Source organism: Rattus norvegicus, chromosome 6 (assembly GCF_036323735.1).
Source record: "Rattus norvegicus strain BN/NHsdMcwi chromosome 6, GRCr8, whole genome shotgun sequence".
In the NCBI taxonomy this organism is placed as follows: Eukaryota; Metazoa; Chordata; class Mammalia; order Rodentia; family Muridae; genus Rattus; species Rattus norvegicus.
In genome coordinates, this window is record NC_086024.1 from 16,665,426 (window position 1) to 16,691,720 (window position 26,295).

The 26,295-nt window shown below is 45.0% G+C and overlaps 1 protein-coding gene across 11 annotated transcripts in view; it reads right to left on the reverse strand.

Moving 5' to 3' along the window:
- The window catches only part of Mta3 (metastasis associated 1 family, member 3), a 120,158-nt gene that overhangs the window by 45,851 nt on the left and 48,012 nt on the right, over positions 1-26,295 (reverse strand). For all 11 annotated transcript variants that reach the window (XM_039078111.2, XM_063261374.1, XM_063261370.1 and 8 more), the window contains exons 5-9: positions 25,183-25,246; positions 23,401-23,518; positions 15,839-15,941; positions 12,355-12,454; positions 1,819-2,007 (exon numbers count right to left, since the gene is read on the reverse strand). In XM_039078111.2, coding sequence (XP_038934039.1) covers positions 1,819-2,007; positions 12,355-12,454; positions 15,839-15,941; positions 23,401-23,518; positions 25,183-25,246 — 574 coding nt within the window. The remainder of the gene's footprint in view (positions 1-1,818; positions 2,008-12,354; positions 12,455-15,838; positions 15,942-23,400; positions 23,519-25,182; positions 25,247-26,295) is intronic.

The following is a 26,295-nucleotide window of genomic DNA, read 5'->3' on the forward strand; positions in this document are numbered from 1 at the left end:
TTCTCAGAACAGATCTCATTGGAAACAACATACAAAAGCTGTGCTTGGGCTGGAGAGATGGCTCAGTGGTTAAGAGTTCAATTCCCAGCAACCACATGGTGGCTCACAACCATCTGTAATGGGACTCAATGCCCTCTGCTGGTGTGTCTGAAACAGCTATAGCGTATTTATATATAATAAATAAATCTTTAAAAAAAAGAACCCTGCTTGGGGTTTATTGCGTCAATCCCTATTGCTAAGTAGTACTTTTTGCTTTAGAACTGACTCAAGAGATTTCCAACAAATCAAAGGCAGATACCAGCTCCAATCTAATGTGTAGTCAAGAAGTGTATTTTCAGGCAAGTACAATGGTTTCCAGCTTAATCCCAACACTCAGGAGACAGACACAGGATGACCAGCCCAGATTCAATACCAGCCAGGGTTACAGAGTGAGGCCCTACCACAAACAAACAAATATATCTTTACAATTAAAAAGAAAGATAGTTATAGAAAGTTAATTTATGAAGCTCTCAAACAAAAATTTTTTCAGAAAGAATAAATTTAACTAAGGAAAGCGAGACACCTGGGGTGGTTGTGCGGTTATAATGTCAGCTACTTGAAACACTGAGGCACACCTCAAGTTCCAGGTCAGAAGCTCAAGGTTAGCTATGCAATTTAGCAAAACTCTGACCAAAACGGTGTGAGTGGGCATGGGTTACGGTTCAGCGGTGGAGTGCAAGTGCATGGGTGTGAACACACACACACACTCACACACACACTCACACTCTCTCACACACACTCTCACACACACTCACACACATTCTCACACAAACTCTCACACACACACTCTCTCACACATGCACACACATACACTCACACACACACACACACACACTCTCACACATGCACACACATACACTCTCATACACTCACACACTCACACACATTCACACTCTTGCACACTCTCTCACACTCACACACTCTCTCACACATGCACACACATACACTCACACACACACACTCTCACACATGCACACACATACACTCTCACACACTCTCACACATTCACACTCTTGCACACTCTCTCACACACTCACACACACTCTCACACGCACACACACTCACACTCACACTCTCTCTCACACATGCACACACATACACTCTCATACACTCACACACATTCACACTCTTGCACACTCTCACACACACTCACACACACTCTCACACACTCACACACACTCTCTCATACACACTCACACACACTCTCACACACGCACACACTCTCACACATACTCACACTCTTGCACACTCTCACACACACTCACACACACTCACACACACACACACACGACAGTCAGCAAATGTGTGTTAGGTGTTGCCACCACTTCTCAGAGTATGTCATCACATCATCACACTGTACAATTTGAACACACAACTTCTCAATGAATCTGAGAAATGGTAAATTCTAGACATAATAGAATTCTAAGTAGAACACTGCATCCTTATTTCAGCTTGGAAATCAGAGAGCTGCAGAGGACATTCATGCAACCACAGTTCATTCCAGGGCCTCAGGACTCCTCACCCTGGGTATTCACAGTGCAAAGCAAATGTCAATCTCCTCCATTATAAGTGGCCCCTCATTCTATTTTAAGCAAATAAAATTACTGTTGGGGCTGAGGGCGTGGGGTCAGTAGCAAAACACACTCTGAAGGCCCTGACTTTAATCCCTGACACCAACATGAACTTCACCATAGGCATGTTAAATGCATACGTGTTACTCAAGAGATAAAAATGAACAATATTCCCATCCCAGCAGGTCATTCACAGATCTCCACTTACAAAGTCCTGACGGATGTCATTGAAATCTTTGCCATATTTTTCCAGTGCTTCTTCGAATAAGCTGGCTTCAGAGGCAGACCACTCCTCCATCTCGTCCCTGCACAGGACCGGCCCTCCGAGTGGCACCAGCACACTGATGGCACTGCTGAGGTCATAGCCGTGCCTATACAGCGTGTCCATGGCATGGAACTGGAGGAGACAGAATGGAGAGGCGCATCAGGTGGGCGAGCACAGGTCAGCAGAGAACGGAAACACCAGCGCAGAATGTGTGGGTTCCTCAGCACTTCCTTTGAAGAAACAAAATCAAATGGCCAGACACCTCCAAACAATTCCTTTAAGAGAATGCTACCTGGACTACTTAAGGTATGTAGAAATAGAGCCGTTTGAAATGGTAATGACTCTAAGGATCCCAATGCTCAAAATATTAAACTAAGACACAATGGATTTCACGTCAAGATTTTACTTACTGAAAAAAAAAAAGAAAAAGAAAAAGAAAGTCAAGTCTCTTCAGTTATTAGAGAAAACTGGCATGATCTTCACTGACCGAGGAAAAATACGTGTGAAAGAGAAAAGTGTTGTATTAAAAGCATTGGTTCAGTTAAGAGAATAATGTAGTATGGATGAAAATGAGAGACAGAAAGAAAAATGGAGTGGTGCGTGATAGTTAAAGCAAATTTATACATCTGGACCAACGAATGGCTCAGCAAACAAAGGTTGCTTGCTCCCAAGCCCGACAACCTGAGTCCTAGTCCCCCATTCACATAGTCGAAGGAAAGAGTTGACTCCCAAAAGTTGTCCTCTGGGCTCCATGCACACATCATGGCACACACGTACTCACACACAAACATATACACACAAAATAAAGACGTAAAAAGGATATGTGTTCATATTTAACACAAAACAAGATTACAAATCCACGTTCAAATGTAACTGGATTGAGCCTTTGGAAAGAGTGGTAACAACAGTTGACCAGGCATCCTGAGAGCAGCTGGGCCAGTGTGGGTTTTGTGTTCTAAGAGTGATCTGAAGCCAGGCAGTCGGGGCACAGACTTTAATCCCAGCACGAGGGAGGCAGAAGCAGGCGAATTCAAGGACAGCCTGGTCTGCACAGTGAGTTCCAGGACAGCCAGGGCTACACAGAAACCCTATCTCAAAAACAAAACAACAATAACAACAAAAACCAACCAACCAAGCAAACAAGCAAAAGAATGACTTGAACTGAGGACAGAGAGTAGGCTATACGATCAGCTCTTTGTGGGGGTGGCTGATGGTAGTGTACTTTCCTGTCACGCATCAAGTGTTGGGCTTGATTTCCAGGACCCTAATTTCTCTCCAGTCAGCAGTGCATGTAAAATTAAACTTTTGATAGTTTCTCTATTGGAGAGGAAGAGTCCTTTATATGTGTGCACGTTTATGTATACCAAGAAAACTGCAGTGCAGGACAATCAACTCTGTGTGTGTGTAAGTGTGTGAGAGCGTGTGTGTGTGAGCGCGTGTGTGTAAGTGTGTGTGTGTAAGTGCATGTGTGAGCGCGTGTGTGTGTGTCCACGCATGTGCACCAGCCCAGGCTGGCTGGCAAGGTGACCCTGCTTCTCTGTCTGCTCCTACCACACACACAAGCACATGAGTCAAGCCTTGCATCTTGTTTTGGTTTGGCTGGTTTTTCAAGACAGGGTTTCTCTGTGTAACAGAGCACTGGCTGTCTTAGCTCCATTTGTAGACCAGGTGACCAGGCCAACCTCAAACTCACAGAAGCACCTTGTGATCATTTCAAACTTCCCAAATGGGTGGGGCGTGGTGGCATACACCTTTAATTCCCGCACTTGCGAAGCAGAGGAGGTCCAGCCAGTCAGCGAGACCTTGTCTCTCAATAAACCAGTTAATTAATTACCTGGTTAGCTAATTATTTAAAAATATATTCCCAGCTGGACATGGTAGTACACATCTGCAATCCCAGCACTCATGAGTGAGGCAGGAGGATTACAAATCTGAAGTCAGGCAGCCAGTGAAATCCTACAGCACAAGGATGCATTTACTCTGTGAGACATTAACCAACATGGCTCACGTGGACACACAATGAATTTGCTGACAGAGTCAAAGGCTAGTGCAGATCTGTTCAGTAACGAGGCAAGGTTTGAACACACTTAACTTTAAAGCAAATCACTGCATTCCACAAGCCAAAAGTCAAGAAGAAAATGTCCGTTATCAGGTTCCCTTGCTGGTTGCTGAGTGGCCACTGTTAAGATGCTCATCTGCGGCAGGCGGTGGGCCAGCATCCTCTGAGGGAAGCTCTACCTTCTGCACCAGGGCTCTTGCCTCCTGCTCACACCCTGCCAAGGTCCACAACCCATACATTTCTGATTCTCTAGCTAACGAACTAAATAGGCCCTTCGATTTAGCTGTTTCTTTTATCTCTAAATCTGAGAGCTCTTTCTCACCATCTCATTATAAAAACAGACTGATCAATGGCATTTAAGGATCCTTTCAACTAAGGATAAGGCCATAAACTGTTACTTTGTAATGTCCTAAATTAACAACAGGTAATAAAACTAAAAGACCAGATAGTGTTCAAAAGCCAATCCCAGCACTTGGGTTGTGGAGGTAGCAAGAAAGTCAATGTTATCCTTAAATGTAGTAGGCCTGACTCAAAAAAACCCCCAAAAAACAAAAACAACACAGCCAGTAATTACATAAGGGCTGGAGTGTAGCTCCGTGCCAGACTTGTTTTCCAACACAGGTTTGATCCTCAACACCTCTTCTAAAATTTTTATAATTAACTGGTGCTCTGGAACCAAAACATCAATAGAAGTGTGTTTGTCTCAGGTGACAGCTCGTCAACTGCTCAATCAGAGGACAGCCATGCTTAGACCACGGCACAAGCCACGTACAAGGATGCCCATTCAGGAGGTGCACCAGCCTGCAGGGCAGCTCTCCCAGCCACCGCTCAGCTCCAGCCTGCATTAACACCACGACACTCATTTTCTCTAGTGAGTAAAACCACAGCTTGTTGGAGTGGGTGGTGCAGTGTGAGCCGAACTTGCAGGGGGCAATTTCACTACACCAACCAGAGGGTCCTGTCTCATAGGGTCCAATTAGCCTCCGCTCTCTGAGGGGCAGAGGTGTTGCTTTCAAACGCACTTTCGTGAGAGCTAACTACTCTTTTAAGAAGCTTTAAGTAAAAAACAGAGCTTCTTCAACAGCAGAAAACAACATTCAATAAAACAAAAGCCAAATTCCGTGTGATGCATCCTCTCTGTGTTCCAGAGTGGGAGACGTAGGGCGCTCTGGGGACACTACACTTATCTACACTTAGTGGTGAGTTTACATCGATGCCTGCATCTATGACGGCCACTCCATACATGTTATTGCACATAGATCTCATCTTAAAATTAAAGATGGGTTTGAAAACTAAGTCTCCCCTCGGATAAATACTTTGTAGAGGTCACATCTTTTCAGTAGATCCGTACACGCGCTGCAAGATCCATTCGGATCTAAATTTTGAAAATCATAACTGAGCACAAGCTGTTCCCTCTGCCAAAAAGTGAAGGTGTTGTCACATGTCACCTCATTCATAACAGATGGAAATGACAAACACAAGTATTTTAGGGGAAAGACTGACAAGGAGATCTTGGCAATGAATGGGGTTTCTCATCTTTTGTTCATTAAACAGAATCACACTGTGGTAAAAAATGATTGTTGTTCAAACAATTCACCCCTACCCCAGACCTCCACAGGAGGCTACTCTGCCCTACTGGGATACTGGGTTTCCGCACATGATTTGCTTGGCCGGCAGGATGTTGATACATGACATACGCAATCTTTACAATGAGGCTGTGCATTTGGCCTTGGTCTCTTGTGCTACTGATTTGTGTTCTCGAAGGCTACAAGATGCAGGAGGGCGGAAGTGGCCTGCAGATAGCCTGGCAGAATGTAGTTCACCAGAATCCTAGCCAGTCGACAGCTGAGTGTGTGCGATGAGAGACATACTGGGTAAGCCTCTGCGCTCTGGGGCAGCGTGTGAGTGCGCCATCGGAGGACACGGAACACGTTCATGGAGGTACTCCAGGTTCTGCAGGCAGGCACCTCCACAGTTGGTCTCCATAGAACTGTCTCCACTTAGGACTGAGTGGATGACGTGGTGAGTAAGGGCTGCATCTGTGGTGTCTCTTCAGTGCGCCCAGGAGCCAGCAGACTTCCATTCAGACTGCAGGGAGAACCAACCACCTCTCCTGGCTTTCCAGTTTCCTGTTTACCTTCTTGGCTACAGGCTGATTCCGAAGGAACTTCAATAAATTATGGCCTGAACATCATCATTATCTGCTTCCCAGAGAATGCACGCTTCACCTGGGATTCCATGATTCCGTGCACTCCCTCTACCCTGCAAGTTTAAGACTAACTAGTAATTTGCCCAGGAATGATTTCATAAAAAACATTACCCTTTTAACTCCAGCACAAGGTGTAGCATTGGAGATGTTAAGTCAATTCAAACTCACTGGACCCAACCTTCTCTCCAAGCAAAAGGTGAACAAACGCGTAGGAATAAATCTAAAACTGTGGTCAATGTATTAGTCTTCTTTTTAAATTAATTTATTTATTTTATGTGAGTACACTGTTGCTTTCTTCAGTCAAGCACACCAGAAGAAGGCATCGGATCTCATTAACGATGGTTGTGAGCCACCACGTGGTAGCTGGGAATTGAACTCAGGACCTCTGGGAGAGCAATCAGTGCTCTTAACCACTGAACCGTCTTTCCAGCCTAAAGTATTAGTTTTTATAAAACGTGTACCATCCACTTTCAATATTCAATGGGCACAATAGGCAGAGATCATGATTCTTTTTATTTTGATAAAGTACTCATTTTTTTAAAATTGAAAAGAGTCTTTTCTCATACAACATATCCTGATTCAAGCCTGAGAAGAAATTACAGCTGGCCGTGGGTGGGAACACCTGAATGCGGGCAGTCGGGAGGGGGAGGCAAGAAGGTCAAGAGGTCAAGGCTAGGCTCAGATACATATTAAGCTATATGAGATTCTGCCTCAAACTCCACTCGGCATCTCCCTCTGTGGTATAAGACTCTGCTCTGAGGCAAAGCCACCCCATCATGAGTTCCCCTTACCTGCTTGCAAAGTTATCACAGCTACCTTTGCTGACCGTTGAGGTTCTCTCTGAGAAGACGAGGGGTGGGGCGGCTTGGCACCCACACCCAAGTACCCACCCACACCTCCCATCGAGTTGCATGTAATTTTACCCTAATTGTACCTGGCCTTCTGGGGTGGAGTACACATGCTGGGAAAGTCGGGTGCTGGTAGTGGGAACATTTACCTACCGTCTATGCAGTCCTGGGGAAGCCATGTTGGATGCAGACCTTCCACTCTGCAAGTGAGCCTAGTAAAGTCACTGCTTCCCCAGGGAGAACTGTGGTGGAATCAAACTATGGTTTGCCATTGAGGCTTTATGAGGAGGGAGCAGATGTTACCTAGCCAACTCTCCAGGGTGAAACTTCTAGCAATAGCCTCCAAAAATGTAGAATTTGAAACCTATTAAAATAATTGGGAACATACATGTTTCCTCTGACCACAAACCCTCATAGAGAAAAAAACAATTTAAAAAAAGAAAGAAAGACAGTAAGAAAGGCAGGAAAGAAAGAAGAAAAGAAAGTGCAAAGTAAGAAAATTAAACACAAAGCATACAATAAAGATCTCATATAAAAAGTTATATGGCAAAGCTATCAAGGAAAACAAAACTCTCCCCCCGCCTCTGTGTGTGTGTGTGTGTGTGTGTGTGTGTGTGTGTGTGTGTGTGTGTAAAATACCATAGCCACAAAGGCAAAGTCTGAACATCAGCACAGCACTAAAGGGTACCACACAAATGACAAATGTCAAACTATAAGCAAGATTTAGGGGCAGGAGAGAGCTGCTTCTCTGCTCTGATGGACTGTACTGGAACATATGGTCAACCGGAAAAAGCCCCTCACTAAACCGTCACACAGTGCCACATTATAGTATGTTAGTGCGGAAAAAAATTATTATTTAGGAACAACAAATACTTAGTAATAAAGGAATAGCCACTCTGAAACCACTCTCAAACTGTCTGGAAATAACCGACAGGTGACCACTTAAATAACTCATGTGTAGTTAAAACCGATAGGTGGCCACTGTGTATTCTGCGCTGCGTGCCTGCAGTAGGCCCCACAGATTAGGCCAAATCAAAATGGAACCACTTCTGCTAAAGCCGAGTGGTCAAACTCAGTAGGAGCCTCACACCCACAAATGTCAGGGCCCAGCTTCTGTGAGGCCACAGAGGTAAAACATTGTCTGACACCAGGAACGTAGATAAAAGCAGTGGATGCTTACATTCGCCTGCCCTAAGTTTGTCCTTTGGCCTCTTGGCCTTAGAGAGATGATGAAGCAGATGAGGTAATGACTGTGGAGTCAACCTGACAGGAACACAGGATGCCTTCCTACTGTGTCTAGACTCCACAGTACAAAGTCGTGGTTTTACTAAGGTACTATATGCATAGGCTGTTATCAGCTCACATCCCCAAGTCTGGGTATTTAAACTTCTCTACTGTATTCCCGCATTCAAATCCAGTGATCTTCTGATCATACTACACTGGAGAAGAGACGTCAAGCACTGGCTGACGAGTCTGAGTTGGCAGAATGCTCATCTGATACGCACCAAGTCCTGCGTCCCGTCAGCCGCGCACAGACTAATCTCAGTGCTCAGGACGTAGAGGCAAGAGCATCAGAAATCAGTACACGAGGATGGTCAAGGCTAAGCCACGATACTAAAAGCCTTTCTTTATAAAAAAAAAAAAAAAAGTTTTAAAAAGAAAGAAAGCCGTGCTTGGGGCCGGCAGGGTTGGGTGTGTGAAGACACTCACCACCAAACCTGACCACCTGAGTCAACTCCCCAGGCTGTCATCTGGTAATGCACAAATGTAAGTGTGCACACACACTGGCAAACACGCACAGAGTCAGGGAGGTTGCTCAGGATAATGCCTGACTGGAGTCCTGAGGACATGAGAAGGAGCTGGAGTGAGGGAGGTACACCTCAGGGACATGGGTGGGAGCAGGGAAGTGAGGGACAGTTTTAGAAGATTGGCTGTGATACAGGCATTAGTGCTGTTCCAGGATGAGTCCATCTCTTAGTGAACCAACACAGCCAACCTTCCTCAGTCCCGGCCTGCCACCAGAAAGCCTGCCGCTCACTAATCCAAGTAGTGGGTCTTTGTGCAGTTTATTAACTGTTTGGTGCCATGGGTTCATTACCTGTAGCACATCCTGGTGTTCAAGGCTACAACAACAGAGTCTTTCTTTGACTCTGCTCCCCAAGTTACTTAGTTTCCAGAGCTTAGGCAGGAAAGAAAAGCCAGAGCACTACCCTCTGGGAGCACTACCCTGGGAGTGAGGCATGTCACTGACAACACTGAGGCTGCTTTGCAGGCCAAGGGGTGGCCTTGTGGTCAACACCACAAATGGGTGGAGCAGGCTGGCACTCTACCAATGCCAGTGACAATAGACTGCATACATGGCACATGCAACATTGGTGCCATGGCCACACTACCTGGTTACTTCACGGCCATCTTTCTTTGTGTGATATTCCCTCCACAATATTCCCACAGTGAGAGAAGGCAGGGTTTGACTTACACTACTTACCACCTAGGGGAGGGGGGAGGGGATCAGCTGAATGTAAGCATTTCTCGTTGACGGTCTCCCCTCTGTGTACTATATAAAACACATTCTATTCATGTATGAACCTTCCGTGAGCCCAGGATATTCTGTTTTGTTTGCATTTTGAACTCTTGTTCTGCCTGTCCCTACCTCCCAAGAGACAGGGCAACAGGGGTGCACTATGGAGCAGGGTCTTCTGACTCTTTTAACAATATACATCGCATATATCTTAGATTAGCAGCACTGGAAATCTGCAGTTCAGCTGCATTCATAACAGAACTCGAAATGAGGAAGTCAGAATCAGGCGTGAACAGTTACCTGCCCCCAATATATTACTGGAGACTGACAAAAGGGATAGGATAGATGAGCAAACAGTCCAGGAATGCTAAAAGCCTGCTGGAGTCCCCTCCGTAAACTCCACAAGGAAAATGGACAGTGAAAGGCCACTGTGAGCTTTTCATATATCCTGTCTGGCAAGTAATCCCCAAACTCTCTATCCAGAGGTTAGCATCAGTCTTAACCAGGCCCACAAGGAATTCCTAGGACCTCAAGATTCCAAATGAACCTGAAGCCACAGCAGTTTAAAGAGGAAGCCAAGGTTAACACCTATGTCTGTCTGTCTGTCCAACCTACCCCATCTCTGTTTCTCTCCACCCTGTCTGTGTCTGTCTGTCTGTCTGTCTGTCTGTCTGTCTGTCTGTGTCTCTCTCTCTCTTACACATGCACACACGTGCACCCCTTACATCTTTAAGAAAAGCTAACCAAGAAAGATAGCACTGTTCTAATGAAGAGGAGGCAGGGGGCGGGTAGAAAAGAAAGCTGGTGGAACAAGAAAGGCCTTGGTAGAGACAAGAATGGATATGATTCAGCAGTACAGCCCACAGCTGCCTGCGCCTCCAGGTCTACTTCTGTTTTTTTTTAATGGTTGTAGTAATGAGCTGGGTGTATGTGATGGCGTACGCCTTTAATCCCAGGGTGGCAGAGCCAGAGGCAAGTGTATTCTCTGTGGATTCAAGGCCAGTCTGGTCTACAGACTGAGTTCAGGCCAGCCAGGCACATAGCGAGACTGTCTCTAAACAAATACACTTATTTATATCACTGTAATTTTGAAAATAATGTGATAAAGTGAACTCTTAACAAACAAGCAGTGATGGAAACACTGGAGAGTCAGAAGTCGCCTTCTCAGAAGGTGTATAATAGCAGTAAGCCTGTTATTATACACTGGTACACACCTGGGATTCTAGCACAAAAGGGTGGAGGCAGGAGGATTAGGCTCATCTAACTTCCACACCCACAGGTCATGAACATAATAATAAAAGTAGGTCTTCTAGTAAGTACACAGACATATACACAGGTTTGTTTAAAATGCTTCTTTCATAGTCTTCAGCCAGGTGCGATGGCTGATCTTGCATCTGGATGACTCTGCAGGCAGGAGAGTGTCTCAGGCTCAAGAGTTTCAGGTTACCCTGAAGAGGCAGTTTTATTTACAAGATCTCGGGCTGACGTATCCCACACAGGAGATTGAGTCAAGCCCCGAGCCTCTCTAGGCAGGAGCTTATATAGGGAAAACCAGGGGTTTCGTGTGGATACACATTATTGGCTAATACAAAGGGTGCACAGTTACTTTTGGCACGGAGTTACATCAACAAAGCATACGTGTAATCTAGCATCTCAGCAATGTGGGCAGGGCAACTCATCTCACTGCAGCAGGGGGATGACCCATCCTCAGGGAGTGAAGGAAGGGGAGGGGGTGGCTCCAGATGGCCAGTGTCCTTGGGAGCTGATAGTCGGGCTGGTGAGCCCTATCTCAAATTCTCTCAGGCATGTCTGGACTTTGTTTGAGACTAACTTTTTGAAATTTAACTCTTCATACTCAACACCGTGCTATATTCATTCACTTACGTGCACCATGCACTCACACACACAACAAAAAGTGAAATTAAAACAGCAATAAAACCACCACCAAATAATCCAGGCACTGAGACAGAAGCAGGAGGATCAGAGTTTCAACATCCCCCATACCTACACAGTGAGTTCAAGGCCAGCCTTGATCACATGAGCCCCTGTCTCAAATTTTTTTTCTTTTTTAAAGAAACATTTGGATGTGCTTGGGAGTGTGTGTGAAATGCCTGAATATGAGCAAAGTATAACAAGTATGAAAATATCATAATAAGGGGCTGGAGAGATGGCTCAGTGGATAAGAGCACTGCCTGCTCTCCCAGAGGTCCCAAGTTCAATTCCCAGCAACCACATGGTGGCTCACAACCATCTGTAATGGAATCCAATGCCCTCTTCTGGTGTGTCTGAAGACAGCTACAGTGTACTGATATAAATAAAATAAATAAATCTTTTTTTAAAAAAAAGAATATAGGGGCTGGGGATTTAGCTCAGTGGTAGAGCGCTTACCTAGGAAGCGCAAGGCCCTGGGTTCGGTCCCCAGCTCCGAAAAAAAAAAAAAAGAATATAATAAAACACAATATTTGAACATTAAAAATTCACCCCCAAATTGAAATGTGGTTATCACAGCGATAGTCTCAATAGTGATAGCAACAGTGACCCCTTCTGTATAAAAAAGAATAAAATACTGTCAGTGACCTAAGGCCAAGCAGATAGATGAACAGGGAAAAGCACAAAGCCTGAAGAAACCAAACAAGTAGCGTCCTGCTACTCTCCACCCATTCCCTAACACTGTTCACTTGTCCCAGCTCACAAACAAGAGGTCACTCAGGAGCCCAGTTAACCAACTGCTAACCTGAGTCAACTTCATAGTCAACGGCTAACAGCCAAAGATCTCCGATTCTACGGAATGGTTATAATTGAGCAAGCAGCCAAAGATTACCCCAAATGGCAAAAGGCTTCTTACCAAGGTGATGTCTCGGGAGGCCGCAGCCGCGCTCATATGCAGGCTGGGCTGCCTCACAGAGCTGCTGCAATCCAGGGCACGGGCAAATGTTCCCACGGCACTGAGGAAGCCAAACACAGTTGAGAACAGTGAGCCAGGTACTCCTTTAATTTTTTAAAAAACTCTCTGTTTTACATTTAGTGTGTGAGAAGGGTGTCTGTGTGTGCCTATATGTGTGTGTGCTTGTATGTATGTGCGCCTGTGTGTATGCCTTTGTGTCTGGTGTGTGTTTGTGTGTGCCTGTGTGTGTGATGTGTGTGTGATGTGTGTGTGTGTGTGTGTGTGTGTGTTATGGGAAATGCCAAGCCATATGTATATGTGTGCACACATGCAGAAAGCAGAGGTCAGCTCCAGCATTACTGGTAGGAGCTGTCCCCTTATTTTTGAGAGAGTTGTTCACACTAGAACCTAAGGGCTTACATCTAGGACAGCAAGTCAGGGTGTCCCCACTTGCCTCCACAGCACAGGGCTTACAAGCCCACATCAGCACATACAAGTCTGAGGGACTGAACTTAGGCCTTCATGCTTTACCAGCATAAGCTTGACTGACAGAGGAAGCTGTGGGCCAGCCCCTCCCTGCCTTTATGTTTTAACTGGAAGCAGGAACTGAAGCAGAAACCAGGGAGGACGACTACACTTTTGGATAGTAAATTAGTAAATAATTAACTCTAAAAGAAAGGAAAAACAAATTGTTGGATGTTTCGGAATTAAATATCAATTGAAAGGTATTTTTCTTGTTTAAAGTTTAACACAGACTGAGTAATCCTGAGAAGTAAAATTTTCAAAAATTCCAAACCTTTGAGTACTGATGTGACACCATAAATAATTCTGTTCTAAACTTTGTTTCCTGTACAACCTCATCTGCATGAAGGATGGTGTGGTGGCAAATCCCTTTAATCCCAGTGCTAGGGAGGCTGAGGCAGGAGGATATCTATGAGTTGGAAGCCAGCCTGGTCTACATAGTGAGTTCCTGGCCAGCCAAGGCTACATGGCGAGACCCTATCTGAAAACAAAACAACAAAAACGTATTGTATGAACTTCCTTTCAAGCTCTATATAATACGTATGAAACAAACGATTTTCATGTTTAGTCTGGGGACCCATCCCCAAGACAGCTCATCACACAGGCAGATGCCAAATCCGAAACAAACCACAAACCTGGACTGTGAAAAGTTCTGGTTCCAAGCACTTACGCGTATGTGGGTAATTATCATTCAAGCAAGGAGAAAAAAACCAAACTGAAAAAACCCCAAACCTGTGTGGTCATAGAGAAGGAAAGGAAGATGGAGTCTAAAATGCCGCGGGACAGATCATTTGGTATTCAGACGTGCTCAAAAATAGGAAAAGGAAATGAACTGAGAGTTTGACTACCACCGTGAAGCAAGTTCTAAATACCAACCGTGGAATCCCAGGAACGTTTCTCACATAGAATGTTATAACAGAAACCCCTTCCTGTGGAGACTCAAAATAATACATTTTTTTTTACTACATCCTTTTTAAGAAGCAACTTCCACAGCACCGATTTCCATTTGTAATAATCTAGAGCCTTTGTGTGTGCAAGGAGCCTTACTTAATCCCACGGGTGCAGGATGCATGGGCTGCCTGCTTTGCTAAATGTGAGAGCTGGGGAAGGTGTTTCTTCACCTCAGTTTACTTAAAATCTGATCGGTAATAAAAAGCCCTACCATACTATACAGATACTCGGTTCTCACAGAGTCAATGTGGCCAGGGTCCAACCAACTCCCACGTGAAGAATTAGAAGGTGGTCAACCCTTCCCACACTCCTCCCAAAAGGACCAACCACTGCAACTTCAAAAACAAACAAACAAACAAACAAACAAACAAACAAACAGATCAACATGGCTGACTGTGGTGACTCAGGTCTTCAGTCTGGGAGTCAGAGGCAAGAGGATCTCTGTGAGTTCCAGGCCAGCCAGGGTTACACAGTGAGACCCTGTTTCAAACAAACAAAAGCTAATAATAACCGCAGATACAAAAATGACACCGTACCAGGCTCTCACTGTGAAGTTGAGGCCAGCCCATAGCTTCCCAAGTGTTGGAACTATAGGTGTGCGCTGTCATTACTGGCACCACCAGGATGCTAAGACCACAGCTGAGTGTTCCGCACACGCATCAGACACGCTGCTGTTTGAGGTCAGGTCTCTGTGGCACAGGCTCACTTGGAATGTGGTGTGGCAGCTCGGACAGCATCCAACTCCAAATCTGGCATTTGCCTTCCGGGCTCTGGGTCGATTACAGCCCCTCACATGGCTGCACACTTCTCCCCTTGTTTAAATCCGCTTAAAGGTGTCTAAGTTGTTGGAGTGATATTAATACATTTCCTCTGAAATGGCCTCTCTTGCCTCCTAACCTCTCCAACTGGACAATAAATATCACATCTCCACCCGGACATCACCACAGTGGAGCTGCTGTGACGGCTGCTACTAAAGCCTTTTGCATGCACATCCTCCAGTGCCCAGGATGCTTTTCTCCTGTATGAGGAATTGGCAGAGAGAGAGATGCAGGATGTGTGGGAATCAACAGCAAACAGTCTTTCAAAGTAGCTGTGCCAGTTTATATTCCCACTAGGTGGACCAGACAATGCTGACTGTTCCATACCTACACGCGCCCTTAGCACTTTACAGCTGCAGGGTGCGGGGACTCAACCACAGAGCACAGGACGTGTACCTGAGGCCACGAACCAGCGCTATAAAGGTGGGACAGGAGATGGTGGAGGCTACAACTGCAGTAATGTGGTTGGAACAGGTGCTGGGCATAGTGTGGAATAACCTGTACTCATAGCATCCAGGAGGCTGAGACAGGAGGATTGCTACAAGTTTGAGGACAGTTTGACTATAACAGAATGAGATCCTGTGTGGGAAAAACAAAAAAAAAAACAACAAAAACTAAAAACCATTGATTCTAATTTTTATTTAGATTTGGTATTTGGAGGTTTTGTTTACCCATTTCATTGTTCCCATTTCATATAAGTCAATAATATACATAGTTGGAGAAAGAAAAAAAAAACCAGGATGTAAATAAAACTGGAAAACTTCAGGCCTCCTCAACAATCTACCACTCGGAGAGTTTCCTGAGCACAGAGTCAGTGCCACATCCACAGTGAGACCTGACCTTAAAAGAGGGGTGGGGAGGGGGAAGAAAGGAAGGGAGAAAACGAAGACTGCGGAGCTGGCTGCTCTCACAGGACCTGGATTCGATTCTCAGCACCCACATGACAGCTCACAACCGTCTGTAACTTTAGTTCCAGGATAACCGATAACCTCTCTGGCCTCCAAAAGCAACAGGCACACACATATATACATTTACATACACGCAGGTAAAGAATCATACACATAAAATAAAAATAACAAGTCCTTTTTAAAAAGAACTGTCCATAAGCGTAAGTGCTTTCACATAAAGACTTGACTCTATAGTGGCATACTCACCGGGCTACAACTAAAAACTGGTCAATCTGTCGATCCGTAAGCGGACTATTGGGGTCCCAAACCTTAACTTCCAATTTTGATTGTTCCCTCTCATCTGAGTCGCCTGCCCAAAGACAAAGGAAAGGGAGTGTTGTTACTGACAGGGTAGCACATGGTTGTTCTTGACACTGTAGCACATGGCTGCTATGTGGTTGTTGCTATTGACACTGTAGCACATGGCTGCTATGTGGTTGTTGCTATTGACACTGTAGCATATGGTTGCTGTTATTGACAATGTAAGCATGTGTTTATTGTTATTAACACTGCAGAGTGGTTGATACTCACACTGTAGCATATGGTTGTTGTTGTTGTTATTGACACTGTAGCATGTGGTGGTTGTTATTGACACTACAGTATGTGGTTATTGTATTTGACACTAGCATGTAGTTATTTATTGATATTGTAGCACGTGGTTATTGTTAGTCACACTGTAGCATATGGTTGACACTATGGTTACCAACATGTTAGAAATGCTCAAATGTCAGGCACACAGTGGTCACCTCTGAGTACATCCTTTGATAGCAGGTGTGCAGAAACTGCGACACAACAAAACCTACACTGTGGTAGTGTTAGCATACACCCCCTGAGACCTCATCCAGGAGTGAGGGTGCATGCCCACAATTCCTCCACCTTGGAGATAGAGACAGGAAAATGGACAAGTTCCAGGCCATCTAGGACAACACATCGAGGCACTATCTCAACGACTTCAAAACTAATTACAAGACTGTCTAGCTATCCACTATTTTTTAAAACCACATAAAGTTGGGGAAATGTAGATCCAGAAATGTTCTTACACAGCAGAGATCCTCTAACCATCTGAAGATTTTTGGGAACATAAACTATTTCTTCAGTATATTCCTGACATACACCAGCAGTATTCCTGTGTGGAAGGACCAAGGTGTATCACAATCCTAGAAGCCCTTTCCTGGACAGCTGGAAATATCTGCTTCCTAAATAAAATGTATCTTAGTTGTACCAGCTGCCACTGCCTGGCATTTTTATGTTATATTTAAATCAGAAACACTCAAGGAGGCCATTTATCACCATGTTTGTTGAATATTGCTTGAAAGGCTCTGGCTGATATACTGAAATATGAATCAAAGGAATAATACGTCACTAGAATAGCATCATAAATATGAATATAAAAAGCTCAGTGGAATTCCAAAGAAATGTAATATGAGAAAAAAATCACATTTGTTGTGACAATAAAAATAAGAAATACGAATAACATTGGCAGTATATTTATGTAAGTATTAGAACTTCCAAAGCAAAGATGATTTGAATAAATGGTGAAGTTTTAAGTCTTTCTGATAGCATTTTTGCACAACTTTCTTATACAGTATAAATTTATAAGAACTTAACTTTGGAAGCAGATAAATTATTTTATTAATCTACAGTTCAAACAGTATTAAGCTAATAAGAAACAGGATTACGTTTGAATGGGTTCTAACACAGAGCAACAGTAAAGCCACACAATATTGAGCTCAACTTGTTTCCCCAACACCACAAGAACAGTTGATAGAAGTAGAGAAGCCGGGGCTGGGGACAAAGCCTGGCTGGGTACAGGCCTAAAGCATAAAGTTCAATCCCCAATGCCACCTAAACCCAGACTTGGTGGTTTTACTAACAGTTGGGGGATAAAGTCAGAAAGAGGCCAACCTAAGCGATGTGAGACCGTGTCCCAAAAAATAAGACAAAATAACCCAGAAGCCATTGTAGCAGGTTTTCTCAAGCTGGACACTTGTGGTTTGAATAGAAACGGCCCCCATAGGCTCATGTGTTTGAATGCTTGGCCATAGGGAATGGCACTCTTAGGAGGCATGGCCTTGCTGAAGGACTCATCGGCACTGTGGGGGCAGGCTTTGAGGTCTCCTATGACTAAGCTCTGCTCAGTGTGGCTCATATTCTCCTGCCACTGCCTGTGGAAAAAGATATAAAACTCTGTATTCCTCCAGCACCAGACCATGCTCCCCTACCATGATGATAATGGACTGAACCTCTGAACCTGTAAGCCAGCCCCAGTTAAATGTTCTCCTTTTAAAGAGTTGCCTTGGTCATGGTGTCTCTTCACAGCAATAGGACCCTAAGATAGCACTTGACACTTAGGGCTGAATACATTCTCCCACATTTGGCAGCATCAGTGAACTGTACCTAAGTAAGGTATGCCTATAGAAATCGCCTACCTACTTCCTTCACCAATATGACAATAATGTTTATACATTGCCTAATGTTCTGTAAGGGACAAACCTGTCCTGCTGTTGAGAACACTATTCTACACGTCTGCAACGTATATTTGCTTATAGTTAAATTTAAAGGGAGAATATTATTCAAAGTGAACATGCTAGGAGGAAGGGCCAAGACCCAGAACCCCTTCAAGCCCATCTTCATGGCCCTGACATGAGATGCTGGTTTAAGCAGAGGACCACAGCTAAGTGTAGCTAAGCACCTTGACCAAGATCTGGTCAAGGTGTGGTCCAGCCCATCACTGACTCTGCTCCATCTCTCCTGAAAGTTCAAACCATGTAAGGTTGAGCATGGTGTCACACACCAAGAACTCCAGCACCAGGCAAGCGGGACAGGCAGATCTCTGTGAGTTCCAGACCAGCCAAGGCTACACAGTAAGATCCTGCTCGGAGACTAGGGCTACAAGCTGGCACCAGGCTTCAGTTTTTTCCCGTTCCCAGCATGAGATTCCTATTTAAGCCCATCAGTTTCTAGCAGTGTTGAGAGATCTGCGTTCTACAAAATTAGCCAAATTAGCCGTTACAAACAACTCAGTTGAGCTGGGGGTGTAGCTCATTGGTTGAGCTCGTGTCTAGCATGTGTGAGGCCCCACATTCAATCATCAAAGAAAAGGGAGAGAGAAGAAAATAACACTGCTTATGGGAAAAAAAATGGACAGAACTTTCAAAACCTGGGGAGCTTGTTGTGAGAGCAGTTAAGTGAATAAACTGTAAGGGCCAGGATGAAGGCTTCACTGACATTTGCACAGAGCCAAAGGTCGGTTGATCTTTATCTCTTTAAACCTTGAGCCCCGCCTCCACTGAGATGCCCATTCTGGCACAGAGTTGCAGTGGAATTAAAAACCAAATTCAAGGTGCAGGAGTGTTTTCCCTTTTGCAAACACCATTGCTTATCTAGAAGGTAAGCTTCCCACGTGGCTTTTCCAGAGAAGAGCAGTGTAGCAGAATCTGAAGTCATAAAACCAGCCTCCCAGAGGCCTGCACTAGATGGAGGGCTCCTCTGGAACTCCTCAGGCCTCCTCCTCAGGTCTCCTTCGTGTGTCTCTGAGCAGGAATCCTGCAGAGGCAGATGCTGTTCCTACTCTATCTGCCAACATTTTCCTATTTCATGACTACAGGTGAACCAATTTTGTCTTAAAAACACATAATGAAATATGCACAAATCAATTCTTTAGCCCTCAAAACAGATCCCCTTCTGAAATTCACACTCCAGTGCTGACAGGCTTGTCATCCACTTATCACAAGGCCAAAGGCACAGCCACGAGCGCTTTCTTTTTTCTCTTTTTGTTTTTGTTTTTTTTGTTTTTTTTTTTTTTTTTTTTGGAGACAGGATTTCTCTGTGTAGCCTTGGCTGCTCTCAGACTCAGAGATCCTCCTGCCTCTGCCTCCCTGGTGCAGAGCTGTGTACTCCCACCACTTGCCCACAAACTCTTTCTTTAAAGAAAAAGAAAAGATTAAGTCGGACACATCGAACTATTTCTCAAGATTATAACTAAGACCTATTAACCAAAATATGGAAATCTAAATCTTCGTTTAACCATTTAACAACTAAAATTTTCATATAGAGAGTAGACTTCTCTCTTAAAATTCTAGCATTAAAATACATTTAAATAATAATTTTAAGTTTCCTATGAGACATGTTCTTTTATGGAAAACTCACACTAGGTGGTCTATTTGAGTTTAATGAAATATTTGGTATCTAATCTTTATCTTCATTTACAAGCTACACACTCTTCATTCGGCTCTGAAGTGTTTGTTTTGTTAGGGATATTGAGCCATCAGTGACCCCTGAAACAACACACCAGATCTTCTAGAATCTATCCTGACATGGTCACAAAAAAGCAAGCCTGTACCAGATTCTGGCAGGCCGATGCTGCCTCCTACCCTGGGTATTATTCCAGGCCTGCCTCCTGTTCCAATGCAAATTGCAATCTGGCCACCGGTCAAAACGCGCCGGCTGGAGATTGTCTCCAGGTTTAGTAAGCTCGAACTGCACCAAGTCCTAAATACTTGTTCTCAAATGCAACACTTTCTGCTGTTTATTCACACCGTAAGCAGGTACCTGGCTGTGTACAGCTGCGAGTGTGGTGGCAATGCCTCTGGTTTGTTTTGGTTTTGTTGTTTGTCTGTTGGGTTTTATTTTTCAAGACAGAGTCTTGCCATGTAATCCAGGACGAAACTCAAGAACTCTCTTGCCCCAGCCTCCTCACAAGTGCTGAGTTTACAACCATACGACCCCACCAGGCTTGTGCTCATGACTTTGTACATCTACTGTTAACGCTGAAGCTCCTTTCCCATAACAGATACTCATTAGAAAGAAGGGTCATTAAACCACGCATCGAGCTGGCTGCCCAACTGCAAATGTGAAGAAACACTGAGACTGTGGCTCAGGTTGCAATACACATCCAAATGACTTCCTCATTAATGGTTTTTTAAAATGACATACATATCACGACAGTAAACTGGCTCAGCAGGGAAAGGCACGAACTTCCAAGCCTAACAAGCCTAATCCCTAAGACCCGAATGGTGGACCCCACAGCTTTAGCATGTAAACACACATGCACAGGAACACACACAGACACACACACACACACACACACACACACACAGACACACACACACACACGTAATAAACTTTTGTTTTGTTTTGTTTGTTTTTGATTTCTTGCACAGGGTTTCTGTGTAGCCCTGGCTGTCCTGGAACTCAGAGACCCACCTGCCTGAATGTTGGGATTCAAAGCTTGCACCACCAACCAGCAGAGGCCTTTTGTTGCTTTCTTATTGTTTTTGGTTTTTTTTTTTTTTTTTTTTTTTTTCTGAGACAGGGTTTCTCTGTGTGGCTCTGGCTAATCTGGACCTTACTCTATAGACCAACCTGGCTCGAGTAATAAAAAATTTTAAATGGCATTTTTTTTCTAAGATCAACAAATGCAGTATTTTTTGTAACTGATAAACACACAGAAATAAATAACCAGTAATAATTTTAAAAATAAGCCAAAACCATAAAGAAGTGCCTCTCTCTAGAAAGATCTGCTTAATTATGACACTAATTGGGTAGAGATGTCTCAGTGGTCAGGAACATTTCCTGCTCTTTTAGAGAACCTGAGTTAGTTCCCAAGATCTACGTCAGAAAGCTCACATCATCATCTGCAACTCCAGTACTGGGGTCCTGTGCCGTCTCTGGATGTCTCAGGGACCTGTATACTGACACACACACACACACACACACACACACACACACACACACACACACACACACGATAAATCTAATAAAAGGTCTTTAGAAATTTAAAACAGTAAATCTCTCAGTTACATGACTATACAGATCAGCCAAATTCTACCAAAACGGAACTGCTCACAAGACTCCACTGCCCCCTGAGCTGGATGGGCGAAAGGCACTGATGAATTCCCAGACAGAAGGCTGGGCGTGGAGCTCAGTTCATGGAAGGCTGGCTAGTCTACATCAGACCCTGATGGATTGTCAGTGGTAGGCGGGCTTGAGGCGGGATCCAGAGGAGGAGAGGGAAAATATGAATAAATATGGATGGCACATTGGTTCAAAGTTCAACAACACTAAACAAAGATTTTAAATGTTGTTGTTGTTGCTCTTGTTCTTTCGAGACAGGGTCTGTGTAGCCTTGGCTAGGCTGGCCTAGAACTCACTATGTAGACCAGGGTGCCCTCAAGCTAGCAGAGGTCAGCCTGCCTCTGTACCTAAAAAGGCATGTGCCACCACGCCTGGAAGCTTGTTACACAAACACAAGGATCTCCTTTCTGTTTCCAGTGCCCAGAGAAGAAAGAAGCTGGGCACAGCAGTGCATGGCTGTAATGCAGGAGGGACGGGTGATCCTTGGCATTGCTGGCTAGACAGTCTAGTGAAATACACAGGCTACAGTTCAACTGAAGACCCTGTCTCAAAAGACAGGGTGACAGACACCCTACCTAACATTGACCACAGGTCTACCACAACCATACTCACACACAAACCTGTGTGAGCCACACGCTCACACACCACACACACACACACACACACACACACACACCCCACACACACATACACATGCACACACCACCACACTCACACGCAGACTCACCACCACACTCACACGCACACTCACCACCACACTCACACACACACACTCACCACCACACTCACCACCACACTCACACACACACTCACCACCACACACACACATGCACACACCACCACACTCACACACACACTCACCACCACACTCACACACACACTCACCACCACACTCACACACACACTCACCACCACACTCACCACCACACACACATGCACACACCACCACACTTACACACTCACCACCACACTCACACTCACACACACTCACACACACCACCACACTCACACACACACTCACACACACACTCACCACCACACACACACCACACACATACACACGCACACACCACCACACTCACACACACACTCACCACCACACTCACACACACACTCACACACACACACCACACACATATACATGCACACACCACCACACTCACACACACACCGCCACACTCACACACACTCACCACCACACTCACACACACTCACACACACTCACCACCACACTCACACACACACACTCACACACACTCAGCACCACACACACACATGCACACACCACCACACACACACACACCACCACACTCACACACACTCACACACTCACACACACTCACACACACACCACACACACATGCACACACCACCACACTCACACACACACTCACACACACACACCACACACACTCACACGCACACTCACCACCACACTCACACACACCACACACATACACACACACCACACTCACACACACTCACACACACTCACACACACACTCACACACACCACACACATACACACGCACACACCACCACACTCACACACACACTCACCACCACACTCACACACACACTCACCACCACACTCACACACACACTCACACACACACCACACACATACACACACACCACACACACACACGCACACACCACCACACTCACACACACACTCACCACCACACTCACACACACACACACACACACATGCACACACAACACACAAACTAACATGAAGTCATGAAGGAGTGCCCTGGCGAGTAAATCATTCTCTGATGCTTTTATGCTTCTAAAACGGGAAGGCTCAAGCTCTTAAACTGTCCCTTTGCATTCTGCCTTCCATGAAGGTTCCTGGAACCTTCCGTTCTGGAACACCAGCTTCCCAGGACTTGAACCCAAAGCACACACACCTTCCGGCAGCACGTCTGGAATGTCGGCTTGGTACTTTGGGCCCACTCTGATTTCACCTTTGTCAGCCAATAATGTTTTCACGGAAGGGTCATACACCAATGAGTAGAAGAAGGTATCCTGAAAAACAAAAAGACAAAAGCCACCCAAGTAAGATGAATTCTGTCTACCTTTGTAGAGCAATCAAACCAATATCGCAATGAAACATGTAACTTTAACTTCTAAGTGTACAAAACGTCATTTTACTGAATAAATTAATCCTTAAGAAGAATATAAAATGTTATAATTTGTTTTAATATGAAAGGCAGCCATTGATTACTCTAGAACAGGTTTTGCCAAGCTAGAAGGGCTGGCTACGAGGGAGGCTGAGGCAGGAGGATCATTTGAGGCCAGTCTGAGCTACACAGCAAATTCCTGTTTCAAAAACAAAATGAAGCTGGGGTGTGATGTTTACATCTTAGGTCCCAGCACTCGGGAGACAGAGGTAAGGGGATCTCTGTGAGTTTGCACATACATACATAGTGAGACTGTCTCAAAAGCGAGCAAACAAAAGCCACATATATTGACTAAATATACAAGAGTGGAGCGTACATGTGTGTTTTTTAAGATTTGTTTTTTTTTTTACTCCACGTGTTCGCATACATGTATGCATGTATGTCTGTGGATCACACACATTCCTAGAGCCCACAGGACAGGAAAGGGCACTAAACCCCCTGGAACTGGACTTATAGATGATTGTAAGCTGCCAAGTGGGTGCTGAGAACTGAACCCAGGTCCTTTGTAAGAGCATCAAGATGGCACTGAGCCATCTCTCCAGCCCCTACACATGTGGTTTATTAATATCACTGTGCAAATCCCGTTAGCTAGTTATAGTAATTCTGCCATTCTTGCCTCAACTGTAATGTGGAGTCATGGCCATAAAGAGGCACACAGCTGTGACTAAGCACAGCACTTACCGCCAACCAACCTACACATTAAAGATCCCACTGCTCTCTTCAAAAGCTTAGCAGGGCCAGCGAGACTACTCAAAGGGTAAAGTTGCTTGCAGCCCAGGACTAACGACCTTAGTTTGATCCCTGAAACCCACATAAAAAGGTAGATGGGGGCTGGAGAGATGGTTAAGAGCACTGCCTGCTCTTCCAGAGGTCCTGAGTTCAAATCCCAGCAACCACATGGTGGCTCACAACCATCTGTAATGGGATCGGATGCCCTATTCTGGTGTGTCTGAAGACAGCTATGGTGTACTCATATACATAAAATAAATAAATCTTAAAAAATAAAAAAAGTAGATGGACAGAAGTTGTCCTGTGACCGACCTCCTTATGCATACAGTGGCATCTACCCCACAGTCATTACATATATGTGCATGTGGGCAGACACACAAACATATAATAATAATAATAAATTAATTTTTAAAAACCACAAAACCAAAAAGGCTTCAGTACCCAAGCGTTAGTAAGTAAGCACAGTGACCTGGCCACTAATTCTTAGATGTGCAGAGCCACTAAAGTGTGAGCCATTTACTCAAAACCAAGGGCCACAGGGAGAAGGAAGGAGACTCAGAGATAAACACCCACATCTCCATCCTGAGCCTCTCACTGACATGGGACAAAGGCCACTGCTTTTGCTGACTCTGCCTTCAGCCCGGACAATCTATTATGCAAATGCACTCTGGTCGGTGTCCTCTAGCTGAGATGGCACTATAACATGCTGGCACAAGAGGAAGCCCGAGGTGTGGCTTCAGATGAGGTAATGGGGAGAAAGCCGGGACGGCTGCAAATTACCTCTTTGTCAAGGTATGACAGCACTGATTCTGTCTCGTTCAGCAGGGCCACGCTGCACTTCCCCCTGTGGAAGAAAGGAACACACGTGTCACAGTCACCGTGGTTACATGCTAGCTAGGAACACTCAGACCCTGAGTGTAGATGGAAGTCTAGATGACGGTGAGGGACACATTCAGATTCTCCAGACCAGCTTTACACCCCTGGTCTCCAGCGACCTGCACGATAAAGCCTCATTGACAGGCATTTAAAGACCAGCCAGTTCCGGCGATGTGACTAGACAGAAAATCTTTACAAAGGACACCTTACAGGCTCATCCTAATTATTCACTACAAAAGAAATGAAGCCAGTGGAATCTGCAGGCAACAGTGAGACTATCTATGAAAGCACTGAGGTAAAATCATGCACAAGGGGTCGTCATCGGTCATCCCTGTACAAACGAACACGTACAATAACAGTCAGACCTCTGTACAAGAACTTGGAAATAACGTGCACTCATGTCAGGATGTAACCAACTTAGCACTATTTGAACTGCTGAACAGGCCAGTCCAGCCTTAAACAACTCCTGCAGAGCAAGGGCCAAAGGAAAATTTGTGCGGCCTCGGAATTGAGGCCTGGGGTTGAGGCTCGAGTGTGACTTCAGGAATGAGAGACAGGTCTCACTACGCAGCCCTGGCTGGCCTTGAACTCACAGATGTGGACCTGCCTCTGCTTCTCAAGCACTGAGATCACAGGTGTGTGCTGCCATGCCAGGCTGAGAATCTATTAGGAGGCTAGCTCTGGGAAAAACTAAGGTGCTAAAAGGTAGGACGGCGGTGACAAACACTTTCAAAACTATTCTCCACTGGCTTATAATAATTTACTCTAAGCCACAATAACCATGCAAACCCGCACGTCCAAACAGCACACGGACAAGTATGAGAGAAGATGATCTTCTTGCTCAGATTACTAGGATGAAGAGTGAGTCAAAAACAAACCACAACTGAAGTGCTAAAGCACTGATCAAAAGCAGATTTTCCAAGTGGGCGTGGCCATGCACACTTTCCCGGGGAAGCAAAGGCAAGCAGTTCCTGGTGAGTTCTAGGTCGGCCAGGGCTACAGACTGACATCTGTCTC